The sequence below is a fragment of the Ailuropoda melanoleuca genome, chromosome 5 (genome assembly GCF_002007445.2).
Source record: "Ailuropoda melanoleuca isolate Jingjing chromosome 5, ASM200744v2, whole genome shotgun sequence".
Taxonomy (NCBI): Eukaryota; Metazoa; Chordata; class Mammalia; order Carnivora; family Ursidae; genus Ailuropoda; species Ailuropoda melanoleuca.
Genome location: NC_048222.1, coordinates 48,462,147 through 48,485,440, shown reverse-complemented (window position 1 = coordinate 48,485,440; position 23,294 = coordinate 48,462,147). Strand labels below are relative to the sequence as shown.

General features: G+C 43.0%; 1 protein-coding gene across 1 annotated transcript in view; it reads left to right on the top strand.

The window, feature by feature from the left end:
* LIPC (lipase C, hepatic type) overlaps window positions 1-23,294 on the top strand; it is a 155,334-nt gene that overhangs the window by 1,722 nt on the left and 130,318 nt on the right. Inside the window, exon 2 of the mRNA XM_019809958.2 lies at window positions 18,054-18,180. Within this exon, the coding sequence (XP_019665517.2) occupies window positions 18,096-18,180 (85 nt within the window). The 5' untranslated portion in view covers window positions 18,054-18,095. The remainder of the gene's footprint in view (window positions 1-18,053; window positions 18,181-23,294) is intronic.

Genomic DNA, 23,294 nt, shown 5'->3' with positions numbered 1-23,294 from the left:
TGTCAAATAAATTTTAAAAATCTTAAAAAAAAAAAAAAAAGAAAACCAAAGTCTAGAAAATATATCTCTAAATACTAACAGTGTTCATCAGTATGCCCCGGATACTGGATGATTTTTGTTATTTTGTTATTTTGCTTTTTTTTAAACTATAAATATATAGTTAATACACAATAAAACAATAATAAATATGAAAATAAGCATACATTTCTTTAGAACATAATACAAGAAGAAAATAAATATTAATATATTGAGTGTCCTATAGGTGGGGATTGTTGTGAACATATAGTCATTTCAGTGGTTGCCACAGTCATCATCATTATTGTAAATTCTATTTATTTATTCGACAGAGATAGAGACAGCCAGAGAGAGAGGGGACACAAGCAGGGGGAGTGGGAGAGGAAGAAGCAGGCTCCCAGCGGAGGAGCCTGATGTGGGGCTCGATCCCATAACGCCGGGATCACGCCCTGAGCCGAAGGCAGATGCTTAACCGCTGTGCCACCCAGGCGCCCCATGTAAATTCTAAAATGCTCTTTCTCTCTCTCTGTATACACACACGCACACACACATACAGTGTATTTACAATAGATGATAAAATAAACACCAACTTATTTTTAAATTTAAATATAAATTAATTTTAAATTTAAATTATATAAATTTATTTACCTAGATATAAATGATATAAATATATATTCTATAATATATACTATAGTATTATATACAGTGCTAAAGTACTTTAGTATATACTATATAACATAGAGTGTACTATATAGTATAGAGTGTATACTATATGTATATGTGTATACTCTATACTATATATATGTATGTAGCATATGTATATACAGCATATATATAGTATATATGTATGTATACTATACTACATATATATGTAGAATATATATACACACATACTGTGTGTATACTATACTATGTATGTAGTGTGTGTGTATATATATATATATATATAGTGTATGTATACTATTCTCTCTATATATGTAGCATACTATATATATGCCATAATATAGTATATATATACTATATATATGTATACTATATGTAAAGTATACATAGATAGCATATATATAGTTTATGTGTATATTATACATATATAGTATGTATATGTATACAATATACTAATATATACTATATATAGTATACAGCATATATATAGTATATGTATATTATACATACATAGTATACAGCACATATAGATACTATATATAGTATACAGTGTGTATATATAGTGTATGTATATATACTATATGTGTATGTGTATATACTATGTATAGTATATACAGTGTATGTATATACTATATATATAGTATACAGCGTATACATACTATGCATAATACTATAGGTTATGTTACTATACTATATAACCTATAGTATTATACATAGCATTACATATATAAAAAACACAATATTGGGATAACTATATTATATGCATGTATATATAGTGTATGTATTATGTGTGTGTACATATAGTGTATCTATATATAGATATATATAGTATAGATAGTATACAGCATATATATACCATGTATAATACTATAGGTTATATAGTATTACACGTTACTATACTGTATAGCATTATATGCTATACATAGCATTACATATATAAAAAACACAATATTGGGATAATTAACAATTTGAATGTGGGCTATGGAATCAGATAATCATATTGTATCAATATGAAATTTCCCAATTTTCTTAACTGTTAAATTCCCTAATTTTTAAAAGAGAAAATGTCTGTCACAGGAAATATACATCAAAACATTTAGGTTTGTATGTACATCTGTATCTTATTCTCAAACGATTTGGGGGAGAAATTCACATACAGAGAGAAAATGGATGATAGAGCAATTAGGGAAAATATAAACAAACAAGATATAAACAAATGGTGAATCTGGGTAAAAGATGTACAGGAGTTCTTCATACTAGTCTTTTAACATTTCTGTAAGTTTAAAATAACAGAAAAATAAAAATTTACAGCAACAAAAAACAAGTACCTGAGTAACAATTTCTGACAACAGCAACAAAAGCTCTCCTTAACAACAGGATGGAGTGGGAAATTAAGAGCATGATAATAACTTTTGGAATATTATAAAATTGAAAATACCACCTGTCAAACGTGAGGGGAGTATGCACAGTCGGGGCCCAGAAATAAAGACAGAGATGCATTTTAGAAATACGAAATAAGTGAACTAAGCATCTGATTTACAATCTTATCAAGAGAAGAGAGTCAACATAGGGAAAATAGGAAGAAAGTAATAAAGGTGAATAACAAAAATAAGCAAGCTGAAATCAGTGGAAATAATAAGTAAATTTAACTCTTCATTCTCTGAAAAGATTATAAGATATATTAAAGCCCGTGGGAATGTAATAAGTAAAGGAAAGGGTGTGAGTCAACAGAATTAAAAACACACAATTGATATAAAGGATTTTAAACTATAAATGATGGCAATGCACAATTTAGGATAATTTGAAATGTTCCACCAAATGGACAACACAAAATATAAAATCGGCAAAACAAGATGGAGAAAACATGAAAATGATGATGAAGGAAGAAGAACTTGAGAAACATATTAAAGAAATCACTCCCCTAACCAAAGAAATATAACCTAAGCAAATTTCGTGAACAATATTTCTGTATATTCAAGAAACAGATTTTGCCCTATGATGTAATCACTTCTAAATCATGGAGAAACAAGACCTGATATCCAATTCATCTAGGAGATAAGTATCAGACATATCCACAGGTCTGTGAAAAACACCACACATGCACGTACACACACAAACACACTCTTATGGCAAATGTACACAAGTGCTTTTAAAACCTATAAAATTGATTTTAAAAGATTACAACCAAGTTCAGACATATAGTAGATTTTCCAAAAATAATTGTTGGCGGAGTGAATCAATAAATATGTAGGTATATGAACGAAGAAGTTGATGCAGTCAGTTAGCAGAGTGCACTGAGGGCATGGTAGGCAGGAATGGCTTATGTAAGCCATGAATTTGCTAACTTCTTAAACACCTCATCCACATCAGGCCCAATGAGCAAGGGCAGAAAAATCATTTTTCACTGAGCTTTGAGAATGCAGCTGTGGTAAGAGAGTGTGATAATCAATAAAGGTAAATTCTAGGAATGCCAAGAGATCACCACAAATCAAGGACACCTTCAATAAAAGAATTAGGGTCTTTCTTTCTTTCTTTTCTTCTTCTTCTTTTTTTTTTTTTTTTTTTGGTGAGACTTAAAATAGGAAGAAATAAAGACACTAAGGATTGAAGAGTTAGCGGAATATACCATCCCTCAATATGCCACTTTGGCGTGAAGATCATTCTGAGCTAAAGGCACTTGAAAAACAGCAGATTCCAGAAGGACATTCTAATCTTCCCTTTCTTCCTAAAACGGGAGATAAGAATTCCCTTGTGAAAGATGCCCTTCCAATACCAGCGGGAAAGAGCTGTTCTTCAATAGAGAATACAAGCTAAAAGAAATCTGTACCAGCAGACCTTGTTAAAATACTTGTTATCTTCCTTTAGCTTCCCTACATAATTCAGTTACTCCTCACACTGCCGCTTTGTTCAGCCCCATATAAAAGCATGTAGGTTTTGTCATTTCATTAGGTCTTCATTTCCTTATGACGGCTCCTGTGTCCTGTAACACTCACACATTTATATGTGGTTCTTCTGTCTACCTTCTGTGGGTTTAATCCTCAGGCCCACCCAAAACACCCTCAGAGGGTAAAGGTAAATTTGCCTTTGCTACAGAATGTTCCTGAAGGAAAAGACTGCTGGATCGGACTACATGAAGTTTAAAACTGCTCAACAAAAAACACCACAGGCAACGTGAAAGAAAAGTCGCAAGGCAGATTGCGAGGAGATATTGGCAGCGCATGTAACCACAAAGAAGCCACATCAGTAGGAAAAACACAAATGAACGACTCGAAAGAGGGGCAAAAGATCTGAACAAGCAATTGATAGTACAAGACATATGAAAGACCGACGACCGCCTGAAAGGATGCTCTCGCTTACTTCACCAGTAATCAGAAAGATGAAAATTGAAACAATGTTTTACATCCAGCAAACAGGTGAAAATGAAATAGTCTGACACTATCAGGTGCAGCTGATGATGTGGAAGAATTGGAGAAATGTTCACATTTGGATGATGTGTTCACTGGCATAAACATTTTGGAGAATAAATGGCCAACACCCGGCAACACCGAAGAGACCCGTACCTTACAACCCAGAGGTTCACTTCTTGGAGTAAACTCTAGGAGCTCACACTTCTAGAGTCCATTGCAACATTGTTGGTAACAGCAAGAAGCACACAAACAAAAAAGTAAGTCACAAATACCCAGCAACAGAAGCAACTAATCGTGATAGACTCCTACAATGACACCACCTATAGCAGTTTTATCAATAGCGGATAAATCTCAAAAAAATATAACACTGAATGAAAAACCAAGTTGCAGATAGGTAAGCAGAGTGTAAAAACTTGTAAATATACAAAAGAATGCTATATATCTTATAGCCACACACATCTGTTGCAAACATATACATAGAGGGGAACCATAGGCACCAAACTCAGGATGGCGTTGCCTCTGAGCAGGGAAAAATGAGATTAGATTTGGGAAGAGGCACACAAGTGTTCAATTTCATAACAAAAATAAGAAGCATGTATGACAAAATGTTAGGATTTCATGGCTCTGAGTAACAGGATGGTATTCATAAATATTCACCACACTGTGTTTGAAATCATCTTTAAGTGAGCACCCCAATTTTAAAAATACATAAAAAATACAAAAATATATAAACTAGTATGTAAAATATATAAGCCTCATGAATAGGTAACTCATAAAGAAAGAAAATATCCAATAAAAATGGGAACGGTGGGAGAGCCAGCGTTAATGCACTAGTTAAAAAAAATTAAAATATACATATTCCATGTTGGCTTATCAGTTGAACATGAAATTGCAAAAACGTGAATAGCTAATGTTAACAAGGGGGAGGGGCGCCTGGGTGGCTCAGTCATTGTCTGCCTCAGCTCAGGGCGTGATCAAAGAGTCCTCAGATCGAGCTCCGCATTGGGCTCCCTGCTCCGCTGGGAGCCTGCTTCTTCCTCTCCCACTCACCCTGCTTATGTTCCCTCTCTCGCTGGCTGCCTCTCTCTCTCTGTCAAATAAATAAATAAATAAATAAATAAATATCTTAAAAAAAAAAAACCAAGGGGAAAGTGCAGATGGGAGGGTGGATCACATCATTCACTGCTGAGGAGAACTTAAAATGATATAAATCTACTTAATTTGGCAGTATATGTGAAAGAGCAAAAAAATACATATATATATGTATATATTTACTTTTGCCTCAGAAATTCTACTTTAAGAAATTTAAGAGCAAAGGAAGTGATCAGAAATGTGGGCCAAGATTTATGCTTAGGTATCTTTATAGCAACATTGTTCATCACAGTGATGTCTTAGATACACTAAGCTGATAAAAAAAAATAAAGAATTAAGTAATTATGGTACATCTATAGAATGTAATACTCTATAACTGTTTAAAATTATATTTTAAAAGAATATTTAATGCCACTGAGGTATTTGATTAATATGTTGTTAAGAAAGGTTTGCAGTTGTATTTTTAAAAACAAATAAATAGGCAGGAAAAATAATGTGGAGGTATCCACATCAAAATGACAACAGTGGTTGTCTCTGGATGGTGACATTATGGGTTTTCTTCACTGTTTTTCTTTTTGCTCTTCATTTTCTTACCTTTCAATAATAAATATTTATTTTATAATAGAAAACTTATTTAAAATAAAATATTTACCAAAATAAGCTTTGGTTGGTTAAAGATTTAAATATAAAATCTAAATAGGGAAGAAAATTGAAAAAAGGTGTTTATCACCTCTCTGGGGGCACTTTAACTTTCTCAGCTTGGAAGCAATTTTAATGATTGCACTATAAAAATTAGCATTACTAAAGACTTTTTAAGAGGGAAAATATTTCTATTAAACGTTACAAAGAATTAAGATCTATCACAAATAGCTAATTCAAATTTGTAAAATCAATGTCAATTTCCAAAAGATAAATAGGTAAAAGACAGGACCATTCCCATAAGGGAAATACAATTAGTAGACAAACAGAGTGGGAAAATGTTAATTCTCTCTAGAAATCAAAGAAATGTAAATGCAAGCCATCTGAAGATGACAGTTTACATATTCTAAAAGAACCAAAAAAAAAAGAAAAGTTGAATGCTAATATCCAGTGCTGGTGAAGCTGCTCAGAGATTGACTCAGACATTCATTTACACCGTATCACTCCCACCCTTCAGGCAGAAATGCTACCACTAAGAATTTATTCTTAAGAAATACTTTGGCAGAAGCAGACAGGTCCCTCCTCATCTGCCAGACTTCTAACTGTTGGAACTCCCGGGACTCAGCCCTCTGGCATCTTCTCTCTTCCATCCGTGTGTACGGTTTGGAGGAGCTCATCTATACATACTCCCAAACCTCTCTCTTCACAGGGCTCCGGGGAGAAAGCCGACCAGAACAGAGATTTTCCTGGGCATGGTTGAGGAGGAGGGGGGTGGATCTTGAGGACAGTTCAAGCGCTCTGAATTTAGTCAAAGGAGCAATGAAGACAGGAGGGACCAGCAAAGGGACACCAAAAGCAAGCTTTATCATATTAATCGTTTAGGTTAATAACCGAATGTTTCAGGCTTTATCCACTAGAAAGTACCAGTGTGGTCCCCAGGAACTCCCTAACTGCAGTAGCCCTCAGCTTACCTGTAGGCCACCAGATCTCAGCTGCCCTTGATCCCCACCCTCCAAAGTCTGAGGGAATTATTTTTGTGAGTCAGTCCATCAACCACTTGAAGTGGGCAGATCAACACTCACTCCAGAGCTCTACCGCACTAGAATCCAGAACTTTCCCTCTGCTAGTGGCCACCAGGGACCCTGCTGTCAACAAGGTGGACCCTGCTAAGAGGTCAGGAAACAGAACTGTTTCAACCCCATGTCTCACACAGTCTCTTGGTTCCACAGACATACTCACCCACTTGGTGTCCCAATCTGGGGTCTCTACCTCACGTGGGTCCTTTTACGGCTTAAGGATGCTTGGACATTTACCATCCTTCATTGTCATGACCTTGTGAGGTCACCAGTTCCATTATCCCCATCCTTATTTAGAGGTCATGACTGACCCAAGGCAGAGCTGGGCTCAAACCCAGATTTTTTGCTGTCAGTCCATGTCTCTCTCCATGCAACCAAGTTTGGCCAGGACTGGGTCTTGCTACTCCCATTAACAGCCTACCACTTCCTTTTTTGTTCATACATTGCCTATGAAAAATGGACAAGGGGAGTTAGTTTTCTATGAAGAGTTAAAACAAGCAGGTTTGCTCTGGAGATGATATGACAGCAAAAAGAAAGAGTCCCCAGAGGCAGGGAGCGCTGTGTAAATCTGACTGTGTTGTCCTCCCAGCTCCAAGATCCCAATTACACACCAGCTGACCTCTGAGATCTAATCTCAGCTGTTTCCTAAGGCATCAGGAGGACAATTTGCTAGCCCAGGAGTTCTCGGGACGGTCAGATTAGGAATGAAATTGTGGAGTGAAAAATGGCTCTCTCCAGGGTAGTGCTCCAGGCCCATAAATTTAAAGGAAGCCTAGACACGGCAATATTTTCCTCCTATCCCTGAACTTCGCCTGGAGGTAGAGCTCCTTCCGATCCCGGCTCACTCACTCACTTCCTCCACCCCTGCAGAATGTGGGCTGCTAAGGACAGGTGTGCCCATGGGGTCCACCTGGATGATCTGACAGTTTCTCAAGGCATAAGAATTGGGGCTGATGGAACCCTGAGACATTTGGGAATTCTTGTCTGGGGTTGAAGAGATCGCCCCTCCACCAGACGCAAAGGGGAGAAAAACCAAACTTCTCAAAGGGAGATTTGCACCAACTGGCCTGGGCAGGACCATATGATAGTCCTCTCTGGTGCCCAGCACGAGCTTTCCCCAGGGGTGCATGGATTCTCTGGCCCATGGACATGGCCCCTGGGGTCTGAGGAGTGGGGTGGACTCACCACCAAGCTCCTAGACCGGACTCCAGAAAATCACCAATCTGGGCCGGTCCGGGAGGTGCTATCCACTGTAAGGAGGGCCCTTCCCACTCGAGAGCCTGTTTTCTCTACCCACTAACTTCAGAAAAGGGACCACATTTTCAAATTTAAATTCAGGGTAGCTGGTTCAAGACAGGGGATGGGAATTACTCAAAACACAAGAAAGCAAATATCAGACAGAGGGGGCCTTATTTTTTAAATAGAAAGAATACGTCCCAACTTACACAGTTAATTTCAAAATCAAGAACAGGAGAGAGAGGCCTTGTATACTTTTTTGCAAAAACACTATAACTAGTTCTCCTGTTCTTTATTATAGCCAGATAGGTGGGTGAAAAAAGAGAAAAGGAAGGAACATGTAAGGGTAGGAGAAATAAAGAGCACAGTGAAGGGGCGCCCCGGGTGGCTCAGTCGATTAAGCATCTGACTCTTGGTTTTGGCTCAGGTCTTGATCTCAGGGTGGTGAGATCAAGCCCCATGTCAGTGCAAAGCTTGCTTGGGATTCTCTCTCTCCCTCTTCCTCTGCCCCCCCTCTGCTTACTCTTTCTCTCTCTCTCTCTTTCTAAAATAATACATAAAATCTTAAAAAAAAAAAAGAAAGAAAGAAAGAAAGAAAGAAAGAACAATGAAACATTGTAATTAATAATCATAGTGGACATGTATTGTGCTGGACACTGTGCTAAGGGCAGTTCATGGATTTTTCTCATTTATTTCTCCCCCAAATCCTTGAGGTTAATAATAGTACTACCCCTGTGTTGGAGTGCTGAAGCTGAGGCACAAAGCTTTCACGTAATTTGCCCACTAAACAAGCCAAGAAGGCAGAGGGCAGCATGGAGATCCAGTTCCGTTATCACAAAGCCTCAGCTCAAGAGACAAAGATACAGAGAGACCGCCTTTCCTCCGGAAGGAAACTTACCCTGCTATCTTTAGAATTCTGTAGCTAAGTACTTTCCTTTATCATTTCTTAACAATAGGAATTACAGGGGAGATTTTGTGCTTCAATGGAAAACGATGCATTGTCTATGCACTGCGCAGAGTCCTGGGTTATCTGATTCTGGCGTTCATTGCCCTTGAGGCATTTTACAACTCCGCACACCGCAGATAACTGGGAGCAATGCAAAGTGCAAATTCTGCCCTGTCCTGTGTGGAAGTTCGATTGACTTTCCTCCCACCCTGGAAGAAGCCGGCTTTCTTTTCAACATTCCTTTATCCATATACATTTGGGAGGGGTGGCTTCTCCCTCGGACTACTTATATCAACACCCTTACCCGCTTCCTCATTAATGAGCTAAACAAAATACTTACCATATGTTCATTTTTAATATCTGAATGAGAGCCATGATCTTATCTTTAAAAGAAAAAAAAAACAGTATGTCTTGGAGTGCCTGGGTGACTCAGTCAGTTAAACGCCTGACTTCAGCTCAGGTCATGATCTCAGGGTCCTGAGATCGAGCCCTACATCGGGCTCCAAGCTCAGCCAGGAGTCTGCTTCTCCCTCTCACTGTGCCTCTCCCCCACATGTGCGTGCTCTCTTGCTCTCACTCTCTTTCTGTCTCTCTCAAATAAATAAATAAAACCTTTTAAAAAATAAAAGTAAATAAAATTTTAAAAAGTATGCCTTAACGGAATTATCAAAGCCTGTCAAAGCACCCCATAGCTTTCTGGACAACCCTGGGCATGATCTAACCCAAATGGTTTCAAGGGCATCTGGGTAACTGGCAACGCTGTGTAAATAAGGTCATTCATAGTGTAGCCTTAGGCCCCAACAACTCCCTGTCAAACACTCTGTTCTGTCCATGACAGACCTTCACGAGCAAGAACCCCAGGCCCCTCATGTTCGCTGGACTTTTCTTACTGCTGATTAGGAAAAGTTCATCTGTATATAAAGTGTATAGTTCTGCGCCACCATAATGTCTCCGTGGCTTCTCTCTTGAGCTAGTCTTTTGGGCTATTTCAGGGCTCTCTCCACAAAATTGCTGACAAAGGGCTTGAGAACATTTGCTCGGAAAAATGTAACATAGTAAGTACGCGATCTACAGCTTTATCTGCCGCGCAAGAGCACGCAGCACAGCCTCATGTTTCTTTCACCTTACTTACAAGAGGATGGCACACTTGGCACACTCGCTTTTTTGTTGTGTGGCCTTTGGAGTTACACAATTATAATTCAAATCCTGTCCCACCACTTACTAGAACGTGGGTTTGGGTAAGTCAGTAACTTCCCGAATTCTCTGTACAAAGGGGATAATCAGCCCTGTGTCATAGGATTGTCTCTGAGGTTTCAATGAGTCACACGGCACCTCTGGCATCTTTGGGAGTTGGCTCCTGAACTGTTAACCCCTGAGCTTAGCGATCAATGACTAAATGCGTCGTCAAGATACCATAGTGGCTGGAAAAATGATGAGCCATTAATAGCACTTGAAGCGGATCCTTGGGAACCGCTCTTGATTTTCCAGAGCCAAGGACTTCACTTGCTAACCCCAGAAAGCTTTTGTGAAACGAGTGTGTGACGTGGTATGAATACCCACCGCCACCGGGAGGTTTGGACATTTCGATCCGAGATGCTTCAGCCCTGCCTGATGCCCGGGATGGGGTCAGTGCCCCCTGGGAATGTCAGAGTCAGAAGCATGGGACCCAGAGAAAGAGAGCCAGCACGCTGACAGCCCACCTTCCTATACTGTGTCTTTGCTCTCCTGCAAACAGCCATCCCGTTCATGGCTTGGCTGGTCTCCCCGAGTAATCCCGCATCATCACCCATCACCAAGCCCAACCAACAGCCCAAGCAGTTGGAGGACACAGGCAAAGTCTAAGCTATCCACTCCCTCTTTCCCACAGAGGAGAAGAGCCTTGGCAAATGTTAAGGAGCCACCTATGTTCCATATCTATCTGGCTGTTCCAAATCAACTTAAATCTTGGCTTCTTTTCACTTCCAAGCATGATGCAAACAAAGAAAAAAAAAGAAAAGGTTTGCCATTGTACTGCAACAACTAACATCATCAGATGCATTATTGGATCCAGACTATCTAGCCACACAGACCACACAAAGAGACTACTCTGGTTTTGGGGTTGGGTTTGTTTTTTTAAATTGTTCCACAAACCAGCAGCTGAAATTCTGACAGGGAGAGTAATCGGCCAGCACAGAGCAGGAAACAAAAATGAGTTCAGAAAGGGCTCAACTCTGCTCACTAGCTACTTGGATCTTCCCTTTGGACTGGGAAAGAGAGAGCCTCAGAGCTCCCAGGGACCTGGAAGTCCTCCCATCCAATCTACACCAGTTCAATGTAACGTTGGACAAGAAATCTGGGAACCTCCGTTTTCTCACCTGTGCAATGGGGGAAATAATTCCTATCTCATTCGTTACAAAAATCAAATGAGCTCTGACTGTACCAAGAGCTGTTAATGGCACCTTCCACGTGATAACGTTGGCTCTCACGTTTCCATTTTACAGATGGGAAAACTGAGCCAGAGAGAGGTAACAGAATCTGCCCGAGGTTACAAAAAGCTCAGTGCAAAGTTTATCTGCAAAGTTTTATCAGTAAAGGCATGATGATCTCACTGAATAAATATCTGCGTACACTGCTTGAAACACTTCATTCTTTCAAAGAGTCTGAAACATTACCTGCAAACTTGTTTTCACCTTTCATTTGTTTACTGAACTTAAACAAAAAAAAAAAAAAAAAAGATAAGGAAAGGTTAAACTCCAGGCCAGCCCCTCTCCAAACAAGGACATATTTCAAGCCTTCTTGTTTTTGCCATACTTCCACATGGTACAAGAATGTCCACAACCTGATCCATGACCCAATAAAAGCTTGGTCATTTTCCTGGTGGCAGCCTGGCCCCCAGCAGCAGTAAGAGAAGGTGTCGTTTCCCAGCGGCATGATGCCAGAAGCATCCTGAACTTCATCTTGGAAGTGGAATGTGGTGAAGGAGGAGGAAAGAAAGCCCCGTGAAGTCCCGAAGAAAACCAGACACACAGGGTTTAAGGGCTAGTGGTTGTTAAGGGATCTGACCCTGGGCTCAGGTGGTCCTGATTTCCCCTCTCTCTCTGCCTTTTCCTGGGAAGATACAGTTTTGTCCTAGTTCTTAATCTCTTAAATCTCAACTGCACAATGAGGGAAATAATAGTACCAATCCAAAAGTTACTGTTTCTATTACTCTTGTCTGAGAACTCCAAACTAAGGCTGCCATTCTTGTGTATCCCCAGTTTTTGAAGATGAAAGCAAAAATGGCTGATTCTGAATATAACACTCCATTTCTTTCATAAGTGAACTTCACCATGATCCCCTGGCTTCTCCCCACCAGGGACTTGCTCTCTTTATCTCTGTAAAGTATTTATTTCTTTTCTTCTGATTAACTTTCTTATCACCATTACACTAAAGGAAAAGGTGACCGGCAGGTCAGCAAATGCCAGTCTCTCGAAATTTCCATTTCTTCAAGAAGCTTTTCAAATTAAAAGAGAGCAAGAATTGGGCAATTTTTAAGACTCTCATTATAAAACCATTATGATTTTAGACCAAGGATTACAGACAGTGCTGATAATTCTGCTGGAGGCTCCAGCCTCCATGGGACTCAGACCTGCCCCCTTCTCAGCTCATGGGAAATGAAGAGTCCCCCATAAACTGCTGGGCTTTCTTCAGCATGGAAATGACTACAGATTCCACGAATGGATCTCTCGACTTTTCCAATGTCTCGATGCAGTTACCACATTACAGTTAGGTCATTAAGGCCTGGGAGCCTCTCTATCCCTCTACGGTAGAATCTTCACACCTTCTCAGGGGAGCACCTTATCAGCTTAAAAAAAACTTTGGGGCATCTGGGTGGCTCAGTAGGTGAAGCATCTGACTCTTGATTTCAGCTCAAGTCATGATCTCAGGGTTGTAAGATCGAGCCCTGTGTCAGGCTCTGCACAGAGCGTGGAGCCTTCCTAAGATTCTCTCTCCCTCTGCCTCTGCCCCTCACCCCACATGTGCACTCTCTCTCTCTCTCTCTCTAAAAACAAACAAACAAAATCCTTTAAGCACTCCCCCCCAAATATATGGGTATTTATATGCTTGTAAATTATATATCACCAATATATTCCGTAGAGCTATATTCTAATTGTATAATATGAATGTATTATAACCATTATATATGGTTTTTCTAAGGTGATACCTTAGTCCATCAGGGCTGCTATAATAGGTCATCACAGACTGGGTAAAGAACAGAAATTTATAAACAGCAGAAAGCTGGAAGTCCAAGATCAAGGGACTGGCAGAGGCAGTGTCTGCTGAGCTCCTGATAGTTGGCCATGTTCTCGCTGTAAACTCACAGGGGCAAAGCAGCAACGGCTCTGGGTGGGGTCTCTTTTACAAGGACACTCTCCCCACTCATGAGGGCTTGCCCTTGGGACCTGATCACCTCCTAAAGGCCACACCTCTAATACCATCACCTTGGGGGTTATGCTTTAACGTACCAATTTTAGAGGGGCGTCATTAATCAGCCTGTACCAGGAGATATAGAGACATCCGAAAGACCTATTATTTCCTTCTTGTGCCCTGACAGACAGTGCAAGCACCAGCTGGAGGCAACTGTTCAAACTTTGTGTGGCAAAGAATAGCCCGGAGAATTTTAAAATGAAGGTTCTCCAGCCCTCAGCCCCACCAACTTTCATTGGATTGTTCTTGGGATGGACTTCAAACCCGTCCTCTCCCCGAGCTCTCTGGCTGACTCTGGTTCCGGGGCTCACACAGATTTTTGGAACCACTGGTCCAGACCGTTCTGTGCTCCTACCCTTGTCATTTTATCACTGTGGTTCTGCTGTTATCTACCTCCTGGAGACCCTGTTGATCCCGTTGGTAAATTAAAAACAATTCAACAATAATAATAGCTGTCATTTATTATTTCCTCAAGGCCAGGATTGCTTCACCTCTTTCTATTACCCCCTCCCTCTAACCTAATCAGGTAGGCATCAGCCGTCCCTATACAGATGAAGGAAAAGACCTAAAGCTCTGAACACTCAGGGCTGGCCCTGGGTCACCCAGTTAGAAAGTGATAGGCCAGGGTCTGGAACCTAGATCTATCTCATTTCAAAGCCTAGACTTTTTTTTTTTTTTAAGATTTTATTTATTTATGTGACAGAGAGACAGCCAGCGAGAGAGGGAACACAGCAGGGGAGTGGGAGAGGAAGAAGCAGGCTCCCAGCGGAGGAGCCTGATGTGGGACTCGATCCCGGAACGCCAGGATCACGCCCTGAGCCGAAGGCAGACGCCTAACGACTGCGACCCCCAGGCTTCCCCCGAAGCCTAGACTTTTGACCACAGAATATGTTGCCTCCAAAATAAGTCACTACATTTGCTGAACCTCTGGTATGAACGAGGCACGTGGCTGGGCACATCACATGTAAATCTCTGATACTCATGACACACGTGCTTTTGCACAGGGATGGATCTCAGTCCACAAATTCTGATGTACAAGAAAGGTCTCTATTTTCTGTTAGCCATTTGGAATTACTGACTCCAAACTCATATTTTTCAGGCCCTCTGGGGTTTCTTCTTCCCCCCCCCCGCACCCCACTATGCGATAGTTTTGGATCGGATACAACCCCCAGGCCTGGAGGTGGGGGTGGCACCCGCTTCGCTGTCACCCATCCACGGGTGGCCACTGAGGGATCTGTCCTCCCCAGCGTACACGAGCTGTTAGCACTGGAGGCTCACTGCTACTCCTACGTCCTACCAGGCACGTAGGCATCCTTGCCCACCTGCCAACACCACACAGCCCGATGGTCTTTGGTTCTCAGCACCTTCCAGCAGGGTTTCTGGGAAGCCAGGGGCTGTCTCATCTTCCCTCAGACCTAGGGACAAATCTCTCATCCCCCACCCACCTGCAAAGCCCAAGAGACTCTCTTTCTAGTAATGAGAAGGTAGGGGTTCTCCTGCTCCCTTCACAGAAGCCCTTTAAAACATGTTTAACCTTTTGGGGCGCCTGGGTGGCACAGCGGTTAAGCGTCTGCCTTCGGCTCAGGGCGTGATCCCAGCATTCTGGGATCGAGCCCCACATCAGGCTCCTCTGCTATGAGCCTGCTTCTTCCTCTCCCACTCCCCCTGCTTGTGTTCCCTCTCTCACTGGCTGTCTCTATCTCTGTCGAATTAATAAATAAAATCTTTAAAAAAAAAAAACATGTTTAACCTTTTGCTTGTCTTTGTTGGTTACAATTCATTTGTCCGAGGTCCTAAGTTTGGGGAAGACAAAAGATTTGCAGAATTCTCTCTACTTTGCCCTTCTTAAGAGGGAGAAAGAGTAAAGGAGAGAGATGTTGGGAGAAAGATAATATTAAGCTGGTATTTCAAAATCTTATCTCTGGCTCATGTTATTCCATTTTAGAGGTGAGGAGTTGGGGCTCTTTTTTTTTTTTTTAAAGATTTATTTATTTATTTATTTGACAGAGATAGAGACAGCCAGCGAGAGAGGGAACACAAGCAGGGGGAGTGGGAGAGGAAGAAGCAGGCTCATAGCGGAGGAGCCTGATGTGGGGCTTGATCCCATAACTCCGGGATCACGCCCTGAGCCGAAGGCAGACGCTTAACCGCTGTGCCACCCAGGCGCCCCAAGGGCTCTTTAAGTTTAAGTTACATTTTGCTCAGCTAGTAGATAGTAGACCCAGCATCCTCAGGCTCTGGAAACTTCATCCTCTGTGAAGTCCTCCTCTCATCCCTGCCAGGAGTCTCCCTAGGCAGCTTGGAGGAAACACAGCAGAGCTGGTGCATTAAACCACCACAGAAGGGTGACGGCCAGACAGGCAGAGCTTGGGCAGTTGGGAGCAGACAGCACCCCTGAGGGAACAGACGTCTCTCCTCCTATCCTGCCCCAGGAAAGCCTCACTAAACAAGCTGGTATGAGATGGTAGTAGAGAAATTCTTGGTGAAGCAGGGACTTGCGAGAGCCCATGTAGAAAGTGGTAAGAGAGTGCACTCTGCAGAAATTTGGGAGGGAGGGGTCTTGGTAATCTCCAGCCACTTGGGTTCACTGGTGTCTCGGTGAGTTAATCGGCAAAGCAGAACCCCCAAGTTCTCCAACTGTCTGCTCAACAGTCCCAGTCGACTATCTGAGAGGCATCTCAAATGCAGCAGGGCCAGAGCCGAGGGCATCACCTTCCCCCACCAAAACTGCTCCACTCACAGCCTTCCCCACCTCAACTGATATCAAGCCCACCGTCCTCTTGCTCGAGCCAAAGTCCTTGAAGTCATCCTCCACGCCTCTCTTTGCCTTGCATCTCACGGTCCAGTAGTCAAGAAAACCTGTGGCACCCACCTTCCAAATACATCCAACACATCCGTCACTCCCCAGTCCCACTGTTACCGCGCGGAAGCGAGCCACCATGGCTTCTCACTGGATCATTGCCATGATCTCCTCACATTCTCCTGCACATACACCCTTGCTCATTTCTAATCTGTTTCTCGCCTCAAAAACCAGAATGATTTTTTTAAAAATAATATAAATCATGTCACTCTTCTGCTCAGAATGGTTCCCCATGTCTCAGATCATAAAAGTCTAAGTCTTTATAGGGGTGTCTCCTTGATCATTGGCCCCCTTGTTGTTCCTGGAACATTCCAGGCATACACTTACCTCAGAGCCTTTGCGCTGGCTACTCTTTCCCAGTATGTCCACAGAGGCTACTCACTGAAACCCTCGTTTAAAGTTCAACATCCCAACAAGGCTCACCCTGACCATTCTATTTAAAATCACGACCTTGGGGCGCCTGGGTTGCTTAGTCGGTGAAGCATCTGCCTTCCACTCAGGTCATGATCCCGGATTCGGATTCGGGCTCCAAGCTCAGCAGGGAGTCTGCTTCTCCCTCTATCCCTCACACTGCTTACGCTCTCTCTCTCTCCTCTCTCTCACTCTCTCAAATAAATAAACAAAATCTTCTAAAATTTTTAAGAAATCACTACCTCCCCCACCTTAATTCCGCTATACTTTCCCTTTTTCCATAGCTCTCACTGCATTCTACAATCTCCATAAATCTCTGATTTATTATGTCTATTGCCTATCATCAGAGTCCTCCCATCCCCAGTGGTATATAAGCTTCACAAAGACAGGAATGTTCATCTCTTTTGTTTGCTTGAATGTCCCAAGTGCCTAAAACAGTGCCTGGCAATTGATAGGTAAGCCGCAAAAAAAAAAAAAAAAAAAAAAATTGAACAAATAAAGTTTAAATAAAACTAGAGACCCAAGGAATATCAGAAGAGTTGCCCACGGTAACATTTCCCCTGCCTGGTTTTGTCGAGTGGCCTGACTTCTCAGTCCTCTACACAGTGGGAGCATTAATTAGCACAAAAGAGAGTTTATTCTAGGGTCAGCTCCCAACGGGGCCCCCAGCACAGGCAACCAGTCCTATATCTTTGCTCCTGCATCAGCTCCTCCTACACTGACGTTAGAGGTTTTCTGCCCCTTTCAGCTACAGAAACATCGCCCCACCACTTTTTAACTTCAGGCACCAGCAATTTTGCTGAACCAACAGAAAAAGAACCCTCCAGCCGCTCTCCGCCCGCCAGAACCCTTTTTTTTTCTTTGTGCTTAGCCTGCAATTTGAAATCCCTCTGCCATGAGCCAGCATCCCCGTCGCAGTGATGACAGAGGGAGAGCTAGGCAACCAGGTATGAGCCATTGACCCCTGACCTTTGACAGAATTTCCAAACACGTTAACTTTAAATTGATTAATTTGGAACTGAGACCTTGGCCCAAGAAGGTAAGAATACATGACAAGATATTTGATTTTCAAAATGTATCAGGGTTAAAAAAAAAAAAAAAAGCTCTTGTACATCGACTTTTGTTGTATTCATTATAGTGAAACCTGGGGTTGGGGGGTAGTCGGAAAAGTGAACACTGGATACCAGGGTTAAAGGTTAATTATTAATGAGCAGGCTTCCCTCACAAAGTATCAATAGGCAATCTGGTCTCTTTGACTTCAGAAATTAGCGAGAAGACCTCGGACCCCGGGTGTGACAGGAGCAATGGAAAGTCCCCCGTGTGTCTCTATTTTCTTGGTTTTGTGCGTGTTTATCCAATCAAGTATCCATGGACAAAGCCTGGGACTAGGTAAGAGCCTGCCTTTTCTGTGGAGAAGGGCATGGATTTTCTTTTTTAAATGTTTGTCGCGATGACTCCAAGTGTTCTTGATGGTGTGGGACAGAGCTTGGCTCTGTTAGTGGTGTCACAGGTGACAGGGACAAGCCGCTGTTCACGCAGGATTGAAATTTTAGGAGATCTTTCTGGGGGTAAAAGTCGAAAAGCACTCGCAGCTTGACTGAAGTCTCTCCCATGTCTGATTCAGAACTAGTCATGCTAAGACTTGGATCGAGAATGATCTGAAAGAGTTTTGGATTTACCTGAGTGATAATTCGGCATCTAATTTGTGGCTGGGGAGCACAGCTCGCAAAGAAATGCCCCATCTCGCTGAGGCTGTCTGATTGTTGGCTCTTTCGGAGGAGAGAGGGTTTTGTGGAGTCCTGTTTCCAGTCAGGTCTAAAGAAGAGATAGCGTCGCACATTTTCTAGACTTCATTTTTTTCTGCCAAAGGTGTACTCTGAGACCGAGGAATCCAACAGCAGTCACACCTGTCTGATCTATAAATTCATAAACTAGATTGATGGCCAAAGACAGATCCAAATGCTCGATCAGGTAGGTGGATTCCAGGTCCCTGGCTAAACAGTGCATTGGATCGATAAATGACAGATATGAAGTAAACCGAACAATTCGACCAAAGAGACAGGTGTTTGGGACTTTTCGTGTGTGTGCTGGTTACTGGTCAGGAGCTCGAAACTCTACAGTAGAAGCTTTAGATTTTTCTTTCTTCAAATACTGTGGTTGGAAGGAGCTCCAAAAGCCTTCAGGATGAGGAATTTAGTAACCAATATCCCTGAAAATTCCAGAATCTTGTTTCCCCTTTTAAAAAAAGGGGGGGTTGTTTATTATTTTATTATTATTTTATATCATAGGCCAGTTAATAACTGATTAGCAGTATTAATTATTTACCATGTGCCGAGCATTTTCTGTGCCAAGCATGTGCTCACTATTTTGCATACATCATCCCCTGTACGAAGCCAGGTCCAAAAACGACAATAAGAATTTAGAGCCAAACAGGCAAAATCGCTGATGACTTTTATTCCCCGCATGGACGGGGATTTTGCTGAAGGGCCTGTCCTGACCTTCGGTCCAGAATGCTGTTTTTTGTTTGCTTATTTTCTACCGAGTATGACATCTATCAAGAAGATAGTTCTGATACACTATAACTGCGCGATGAATTTTCAGAGTCGGAATCTGTATCCGAGAAGCTCCCCCTGTGTACCCCTGAGCCTTGACGTAGATTATGCGACCTTTGGGGGAACTTTCCGTTAACTTTTCCAGCATGTGCTTTTTTGCTTCTGGCTTCTTTCACTCACCGTGACACCAGTGAGCTTCATCCGGGACACGTTTGAGTGGTGGTGACTCATTCATTCTGGTGGCAGAAGCATTCCGTCGTGTGAGCACACCTCCCTCCGTTTATCCATGCTGCTGTCGATCGGCCCCGAGTGTTTTTGAGTGGAGACGAGGAGGTCTGAAGCCAAGGAGGAAGCTGAAGGGCAGGATGGCCTCCCCCAGGTTGCTGGGCATGGTCCAGATTTCCTTCCACAGATCTTGTGTTGGCCAGCTACTGCTGTCCCAGGGCCTGCTTTGTCCCAAAGCCGAGGGAAGCAGCCACGGTTAGCAGGAGGGTTCTTCAGGGGAAAGGATCAGAGTCAGGAGGTCTCTTGTTCCCTTGAGGGCAGAAGCCCTTGGCAGAATTCTTCCTGCAAGGAATGAGCCAGATCTGTGTGTATGATGCTGGTGCGTTGTCTTCCAAGACTGGCTGGAAGCAAGCGCCCGCAGGGGAGGCCTTGTCAGACGGCTATCTAGACTGGCGGTTCTCAATCAGGGGCAAAACTGCCCCCCAGAGGACATTTGGCAATGTCCAGAGACATGTTTAATTGTCACAGTTGGGGACAGAGTGCTATTGGCATGTGGTGGGCAGAGGCCAGGGATACCGCCAAGCGTTCTACAACGCACATGGCAGTCCCCACAACGAGTTATCCAGGGCAAAGTGTCTATAGTGGGTCAAGTGTCGAGAGACCCTGGTCTATACCAAGCTCCCACTGTCACTAGCTATGAGCCAGGAAGAATTCAAGGACCCCTCTTCCTTAAGCCTACCCCTCCCAGCCTGCCACTTTTTGTGTTTATGAATGACATAACTCATGGACCCGCTAAGGTACTGTGTACCCAGTATGTGCCGGATGTCATGCCATCCTCCCTGCCATGGCGGAGAGTCAGCCAGCATTTAGGTGACCCACGGGGGTCCCGTGGCTGTTCAGAGCAGAGCAGGGAGAAACACGGAGAGCTCGATCTGTCTGACTGAGGCTCTGGGCCTCTCTTTCCACTGTGCTCACTCCCAGTGAGTGGACAGCCAGAGGCCCCTCGAAAACAGCTCTGCTCAGTTCCCATCCAGAAAGACAGATTGGGGCGGGTGTTCCAATCGGTCAGCGCCAAGGGGAACAGGGTATGGGGAGCCTCCTGAAGCCCCCAGAACACAGAACTACCATCACCCTCATCCCCGGACCTCACTGCTTGAGACCCAGACCCCCCTCCCCCACACACACACACTTGTGTTGCCATGAGAGCCGGCACTGCCCTGAAATGGAAACTGCTGTTCCTTCCCCCGGCAGCCCCACCCTCCAGGTGTCCACCACTGCCCCCCTCCCTCCCTCCCATCCCAGCCACAGCTTCCAACTCCCAGAAGCAGCCCCCACTGAGCCCCTCCCTCATTTAACCACTGGGCACCCCATGCGCCATACATATGAGGGAGGGCATGAGGACAGCAGCTCTCAAACTTCCCGGTCTCAGGACGCCACTACATTCTGAAACATTCATTAGGACCCCAAAGGGCCTTTTTGGTATGGACTACAGCTATCAATATTTACCATATTAGAGACCTAAGCTGAGGAAGTTTTGTAAATGCTAATGCCTTTAAAAACAACAGCAAACCCATCGCGTGTCAATACGTATACTATTATGAGAAATGCCTTGTATTTTCCAAACATCAACAATAAAAAGGGACTCTTCGGACTGAAGAGTGACATTGTTTTGCAAAAAAGTGTTGCAAATTCCTTTACTGTCTGGCTTCATGGGAGAGGGCTGGACTCTTCTATCTGTTTCTGTATGCAGTGGATTGTCGCGTGTTACTTGGTTTGGCCTACGTGAAGAAAATCAGCCTCACATATAGGCCCTCCCCAGGGCCTCGGCCCACACACAGAACCACTGCATTTGGGCAGTAGACAGGAGCCCCTGGCCCCAACTCCCACCCCGCGCTGTCAAATCAGGGGTGGGCCAGGGGTGGGGAGGTGGGAGCCATGTACCCCAGAAGTCACTAATAAGGAGGCCATCCTCCAAAGGGAATGTAAATACAATAAAAGAACCTACTAAAATTTGGGGTTTTTTCCATTATCACAATTCTCAATAATATCGGTGATAAAAATAAGCCTCCTACACCCTCAAAATAGTTTTTTGACCAAAGTGGCAAACAACTGCTATGGTTACTGTTGAGTTTCATTGATATATGTGTAACCTTCAAATGATCACATTTTTATCACGTATCCTTTAATAAATACGATGTTCCCCATCGGTGTTAGTTTTGAGAACTCCCAGTTATGTGGTTGGCCCCTGACACTCACCCATTTGGTGACGTGCTCACTGCAGGTGCCATGGTTTCCAATCCTCCCAACTGGCTTTGACCGTCTCGTGTCTCCAACCTTTGGGGTACTTCCTGCATTTTCCTACATTGAAACAGCAAATTCAAAGTCAAAGATGATACCATAGTGATTGTGAAAACAAAGAAGCAACACCTGAGAACTTCCATTCTCCTATCCTACGGGACCACGTAGAGCTCTTACGTTTCCAATGTAAAACAGCAAGACAGATATTACAGTGAACTGGGAGGCGTCATACAGTTGGCCCTTGAACAACACATGGAGTAGGCACACCAACACCCATGCCGTTGAAAATCCACATATGATTTTGGACTCCCCCAAAACTTAACTACTAACAGCCTACTGTTGACCAAAAGCCTTACCAATAGCACAAACAGTCGATTAACATATTTTGTATGTTATATGCATTATATGCTGTATTCTTACAAGAAAGTGAGCTAGAGAAAAGAAAATGTTATTAAGAAAAGCATAAGGAAGAGAAAACACTGTGCTGTATTTATAGGGGGGGAATCCACGTATATTTGCACCCACACAATTCAAATCTGTGTCGTTCCAAGAGTCAAGCATATTTTGTTTTGTAGGTAAGAATTTTAGTTCTTATAGGAAATGCTTTTAGTGCATTTGAATATCTTCAAAGTGGCAATGTGTTCATCCTCTTAAATTGTTCATTGCTCTAAAACTAAAGAACAAATTAAGAAAACAGTTGATTCCTGATTTTTGCAATATTACTGAAAATAACTTTGTCTCACTGAGCAGAGAGGTATATTAGAATGATCTGTTCTGGGTGTCATATACATGAAGCATGTCATTGAGTCTAATACAGGCAATAAGATGTAAACACAAATTTTCCCCACTAGGACGTGGAATGTGATAAGTACCACTAGAGAGGAATAAAATGGGTCGAATGTTTGTGTTTCCTGTAAATTCATGTTGAAATGCTCACCCCAATAGGACGGTATATTAGGTGCAGCCTTTGGGAAATGATTCGGTCATAAGGGTGGAGCCCTCCGAATGGGATTAGTGCCCTTACACAAGGGACTCCAGAGAGCTTGCTCTTTTTCCAACCTGTGAGGAAACCAGGATGCAGACTCCTACCAGAACCTGACCACACTGGCACCTGGATCTCAGACTCCCAGCCTCCAGAACTGCGAGAAATAAACTTCCGTTGGTTACGAGCCGCCCAGTCGCAGGGCACTTTGTTACGGCAGCCCAAATGGACTAGAACAAGGAGCGGGTGGAAAGGCGGCAGAGTCGACTTCCAAGTGGGGGGCACAGGGAGAGCTCGGGGGAAGCCAGCAGCATCTGAGCACCATCTTGCGGGGGTAGAATTGGAACAAAAAAGAAGGAGGCTTTCCTTGTGCATAAGCAAAGGTACAGAGCCCCTAAAGTGCACATGTTTTTCAAGCCCAAACACCTCCCCAAAACAGGCCTTCT